This window comes from Alexandromys fortis, unplaced genomic scaffold, assembly GCF_014885135.2.
Source record: "Alexandromys fortis isolate MF-2015 unplaced genomic scaffold, M_Fortis_MF-2015_v1.1 scaffold_296, whole genome shotgun sequence".
NCBI lineage: Eukaryota > Metazoa > Chordata > Mammalia > Rodentia > Cricetidae > Alexandromys > Alexandromys fortis.
In genome coordinates, this window is record NW_026068172.1 from 666,044 (window position 1) to 671,558 (window position 5,515).

At 57.5% G+C, this 5,515-nt stretch overlaps 1 protein-coding gene across 2 annotated transcripts; it reads right to left on the reverse strand.

Annotated features, from left to right (window-relative positions):
* Positions 1-536: 536 nt before the first annotated feature.
* Klf2 (KLF transcription factor 2) lies at positions 537-2,983 on the reverse strand. Of its 2 annotated transcripts, none has more exons than XM_050128470.1 (3): positions 2,831-2,983; positions 1,602-2,415; positions 537-1,145 (listed from the first exon to the last, which is right to left on the reverse strand). In XM_050128470.1, the coding sequence occupies exons 1-3, from the start codon at positions 2,900-2,902 to the stop codon at positions 970-972; spliced, it is 1,062 nt and encodes a 353-aa protein (XP_049984427.1). In that variant the 5' UTR covers positions 2,903-2,983; the 3' UTR covers positions 537-969. The 2 variants fall into 2 exon arrangements, with proteins under 2 accessions (XP_049984427.1, XP_049984428.1); XM_050128471.1 differs by having other exon boundaries at positions 1,602-2,412; positions 2,831-2,956.
* Between the last annotated feature and the right edge of the window lie 2,532 nt (positions 2,984-5,515).

Here is a 5,515-nt window from a genome sequence, read left to right on the forward strand (position 1 = left end):
TCCTGCAGCCTGAAGACCCGACCTGCAGAGAGGCAACTCCAAGCTAGTGCTGGTCTCCACACCCGACTGCCACATGTGCAGTTTCCCCAAACACAAAAATAAAAAGATCCACCTCAACGCTTGGGAGGCAGAGGAATCAGAGTTTGTGGCTAGCCTGGTCTACATATTAAACCCCAGCTTCCAAAAATAAAAATTTAAAAAAAGCAACAAAACGTCAGCATACTCCTTAAGTTTGGCTAAAACCCCAGAAGTTACCAGAAAAAGATTTTTAATTTTCCTTCTCTCCCCTCCTCCAGCTTCGATGGCCACATCAGTGGGACCAACACTTTTCCCAGCTCTGGGGAACAAGGGGGCAAATTATGGCTCAAAGTAGCTGCCTTAAAATAACCCGTGCTCAATCCTAAAACGCCATGTTGACATTTATAGAGAACCCACAGGCCCTGGCAGCTGGGGGCTGCAGCTGGTGACCTTGGCCACAGGCACCACTCCCTATGCCCCTCAGGGCCTCCCCCTCCCCAGCCACAACACAGCGGAGATTCTTCCAAAGATTCAAAACTTTAATTAGAAAACACCAAGTCTTATAAAAATGAAGCAGGCGGCAAAGATGCCATCGTCTCCCTTATAGTAAATACAATCTGCCAGTCACTTATATACAATATCATAAAAAACGACACAGGGGACAGTACACTCAAAGGCCATTTCTCACAAGGCATCTAGCCTCGATCCTCTAGTGGGGACCCAAGGGAAATAAGTCAATTAATTATTGCACCATTTTGAAAACATTCGTCACAGGCTCCTGTCTTCTTCCCCGGGGCCTTCAGTCACGGTGGGGGCCAGAACTGGTGGCAGTTACGCCACACTCCCAGCCCCGTCCTCAGGGTCCAATAAATAGCAGTCAGTTTGAAAAGGACCGTGCCCGGCGCGTGGGACCCGCCACGGCCGTGCATGGAGTAGCCAGGTCTGCCCAGGCTACATATGTCGCTTCATGTGCAGGGCCAAGTGGTCAGACCTGGAGAAGGCGCGGTCGCACAAGTGGCACTGGAACGGCCTGTGACCTGTGTGCTTGCGGTAGTGGCGGGTAAGCTCGTCTGAGCGCGCGAACTTCCAGCCGCAGCCGTCCCAGTTGCAGTGGTAAGGCTTCTCACCTGCGGGGGAGGCAATGACAGTCAGAGTCAGTTTCCCCGAAAGCCTAGTTCTGGCACCCAGCGCCCCACGGCACCTACTCCCTCCCTCTCCATTCTCACCTCCACCCACTTCCAGTCTGGAGAAGAACCTGTGCTCCGGAGGCTGTGCGCCTCTCCCCTAACATTCTCTGATCAAGTATGGAGTACACTAGGCTAGCTGTGAATTCCTGATCCTCCTGCTTATGACCATCGGGGCCAGGCGTTATATGGCAGGGCTGGGGATGGAAATCGTGTCCTCCGCAGACCCTAAGCCCGCACTGGTGCCCCTAGCCAACATGTTAGTCTGCCACGCCCCCTTGCCAGGACCAATGTTTGGTAGCAATATTTCCCTTCCCTCCGTAGCCTAGCCTGGGCCTGAACTCGGGGTCATTCCTCCGCCGCAGCTCCACCCCACCCCCGGTGAGGTCAGGCGCCCACCTGTGTGCGTACGCAGGTGCGCTTTTAGGTGCGAACTCTTGGTGTAGGTCTTGCCGCAGTTGGCATAGCTGCAAGTGTGCGTGGCGGCGCGCTTGCGGGGCCAGGAGCGGCGGCCGCGCTTCGGCTTGGCCTCCAGCAGCTCCAGTGGGGACGAGGGCGGCGTGAGGAGACCGCGGGTAGCGGGGGGAGGTAGGCCCAGGGCCGCCGCGGCGGCGGCCGCGTCGTCGAAGAGACCGAAGGCGCCGGGCGCGGGCTGCCCGTAGTGCAGCGCGGGACCGGGGCCGCCGAAGCCGGGGCCAAAGGGCGGCGGGAACGGGTTGCGGGGTCCCGGCGCGGGGAGGCGCGTGGGGCCGTCGGGGCTGAGCGGCGGCGTGTCCGGGGGCGGCGGGGGACGACCGGCGGGGCCCCGCATGCATGCACCTGCCGCTCCCGGGGCGCCCTCGAGCTTAAGCCCGCGCGGCCCGCGGGTCAGGCCGGGCGCGCAGCCGTAGCCGCCGCCATCCACCTCGGGGGGCTCGGCCTTCACCAGCCGCCCCGGGGGCGCAAGGACGAAGCGGCCGTGCAGAGCCGGTCCCGGGGCCGCGTCCAACTCCGGGCGCAGCAGCTCGGTTCCCAGGCCTGCCGCGGGCGTGCCGTAGGGTGGCGGGGCGCCCGGCTCCGGGTAGTAGAAAGCAGGCGGCGGAGGCTGTGGCGGCGGCTCGGGAGGGTTCTCGGCACCCAGACCGTCCAGTCCCATGGACAGGATGAAGTCCAGAACGCTGTTGAGGTCCTCATCGGTGCCGCTCGCCTCGGGCTCGTTGCGCGGCCAGCGCTGCTGGAGATAGGACACGGGACGTGAGCCCGGAGCCGTCTTTTGCTCCCCGGTACCCCAAGGTCTAACTCAACTCCCAGGCGCCCGCGGTCTGCACCCGGTGTTCACCCATCCGTTATATGCGCGCGGGTCCTCAGCCCCTGCGCCAGAGATCTAACTAACTCCCCGGCGCCTGCGATCTGCACCCACAGGTCGTCATCCTCGCGAGGTGTCCTCCTCAGCTCCTGCGCTTACTTCTCTGTTTCCCCACAGCCTGAGGTCTAACTCCTCACCGCCCGCAGTCTAACTCCCCGCAGTCTCCCCCGCAGCCCGCGGTCTGCGCCCTGGCGTTTGCCATCCCCAGTCCTCGCCTCTGCGCCCACATCCTGTGGCCTGATCCTCCGCTGCCCCACCACCCGCGGTCCCCCATCGCCCTCACCTCTTGGAGGCCGCGCTCGCACGGGCTGGCGAAGGTGGCAAAGGACGGCAGGATAGGCTCGCTGAGCGCCATGGCAGAGACTGTGTGTGTCGCGGCCCGGCCCGCCCAGGCCTTATAGGCGCGGCCGGCACGGGGGAGGCGGGCCAGGAGGCGGTGGCGGAAACGCGTCCCGGATGGGGACGAGCTCTGGACTCAGCCTAAATTTAGCCGCGGTATATAAGCCTGGCGGCGGCGGCGGCGGCACCCGCTGCGGGAGCCCGGGCTGCTCGCCTCAGACCCCGCCCCCTGTGTCCAAGGGCCGCCCCCGTCCGTCCCCATGACGACGGCGTCAACACTCCGGGCACAACAGCCAGACTAGCATGCGGGGGTGGCACCTGGGACTCCGCGGGGAACACTGGCTGAGGCTAAGGAGGCTTCCCCGGTGTCTCCCCAGCCTCAGGCCCTCGGAAATCTAGACCGATGCATGGGAAGTCTGGGGTCACTGTTGATCCGAGAGACGCCCTGTGAAATTCTTATGTGAGCCTGACATGTAAGCTACTCTGGAAGCTAAGGCAGGAGAAAGAAGAGTTTGGGGCCTGACTGGGCTACCGAGGAAAGTTGAAGGGGCGGTCACGTAGACTCTCTTGTCGCTCAGGCAGACACAAGGAAAATCACGGTGATAGACACCTATCCTCTGAACACTTGGGAGATTGAAAGCATTAGGTTAAAACCAGCCCTGACTACAGGAGACTCTGTCTCAAAAAAACATAAAACAAAGCAAAACAAAACAAACAAACAAACAAAAAAAAAAACGTGGAGCAGACAAGATGGCTCAGTGTTTGCTTTCAAGCCTGACCCACAGTCCCCAGGAGGAGAGAATCTATTCTCATATGTCACCTTTGACCTCCACAGTGCACTGTGGCACACATGCCTACACACACACACACACACACACACATACACACACGTAGTAAAAAGTTGCAATGCAATAATTAAAAGTTACAATCAACAGCTGGGCTCCAGTGGTGCACACCTTTAATGCCAGCACTCGGGATGCAGAGGCAGGAGGATGTCTCCGAGTTCGAGGCCAGCTTGGTCTACAAAGAGAGTTCCAGGACAGTCAGGGCTATACAGATAAATGCTGTCTCAAAAAACAAAACAAGGGGGCTGGAGAGATGGCTCAGTGGTTAAGAGCATTGCCTGCTCTTCCAAAGGTCCTGAGTTCAATTCCCGGCAACCACATGGTGGCTCACAACCATCTGTAATGAGGTCTGGTGCCCTCTTCTGGCCTGCAGACATACACACAGACAGACTATTGTATACATAATAAATAAATATTAAAAAAAAAACAAAACAAAATAAAATAAAAAGTATGATAAGTAGATAAATACAAAGTATTGGGTCTCTGGGATCTTTTTACCTCCCCCATGGACCTCATATAAACCCTTCAAGTGCAGGGAAACTGAGGCCAGGGTGCTGGGAAGTGCTGTCATCTGGCAGACACGAAGGGCAAAGAGTACTTTCAGTGGGGGATGGGCATGTCAAATAAATATACATAATACCCACAGGGCCCAAACAGAAAAAAGGAAATAGTGGAAGAGGAGGAAGTGTGTGGTAGGGCCTGGGGGGGGGGGAGGGAAAATGATGCAAGCCTTACCCACCCAGGAGCAATTGTTGAGGTGAGATCTGGAAAAAGCAAGGGGGAGCCATCTGGGTAAGGGGGAGCAGTGTTTCAAGTCACACCTGAAGCAGGTGCTGAGGGTGCAGTCAGCCTGGGTGCCAAGGATCCCAGGGGCAGCCCCTTGCAGCAGGGTTAGGTGCCTGCAGGCTCCATATTGACCCAGCCTCTGCCCCTTACCCACTGTATGACTCTGTGTAGAGGCCTTGCCTCTCTGGGATTTTCCCAACATTTGTGAAAAACAGACACATCAGCCCCCAACACTCCTCGGGTCATTTCCATTCAACAGCAGTGTCTACAACCAAACCCGCACAGTCCCGTGAACTCTGTCTATAGAGCACCTCATCACAGAGGGGGGGGACATCACAGAGAGCAAAAGCGGCCCAGAGCTGTTTATTCTGGATCTGAACGACCGGGGCGGAAGGAGTCTCAGTTTCCCTTCACCATAAGAAGCAAAAGATGTGATTTGGATCATTTCAGCCAAGGTTTAGGATTCTGGGGGAATTGCTGAGCAGGGAGTTTTGTTCGTCTTTATTTGGAGTGTGTGTTTTTCTCACATAGCTGAGGAAGGCAATCTCCCCGCCTCTCCCTGCCTGCAGAGTGCTGAGATCCCAGACCAGAGGCCGCTTGGGTTGCTGCATCAGTAGGGGTTGAGTCTGTTCTGGATAGCAGACTTCTTTTCCTTGTCGTTCCTAGACGATTCAGAGTGATGTGACTTCCAAAGCTGTTCTGGTTAGGGGCAACCCACCCGGTGGTATTTTACTGTCTATGGGAGTCCCACATGGGGCCTGCAACCTCCCCTCCAGGCATCCATGGCCTGTCACTAAGGGGTTTGAGTGTCTGGGCACCCTGATATTCACTGGCACGAATTCCCTTAAAGAGCCACAGAACGACTACTAAATAGCACGAGACCCTGTGAGGACGCTTGCCTGTCATCCCAGAACTGGGGGGAGGCTTCAGACCTGGAGAGATGACTCAAAACAGTAAGGATGCTTAAAACTAAGCCTGACAACTGGGGTTCAATCCCC

Excerpts from the sequence above, each read along its gene's own strand:
- Klf2 (XM_050128470.1), bottom strand. The coding sequence starts at position 2,902 with ATGGCGCTCAGCGAGCCTATCCTGCCGTCCTTTGCCACCTTCGCCAGC. Across the intron at positions 2,416-2,830 it reads GCGAGCGCGGCCTCCAAGAG|CAGCGCTGGCCGCGCAACGA; the intron begins GTGAGGGCGATG and ends TCCTATCTCCAG. Across the intron at positions 1,146-1,601 it reads GCACCTGCGTACGCACACAG|GTGAGAAGCCTTACCACTGC; the intron begins GTGGGCGCCTGA and ends CCTCCCCCGCAG.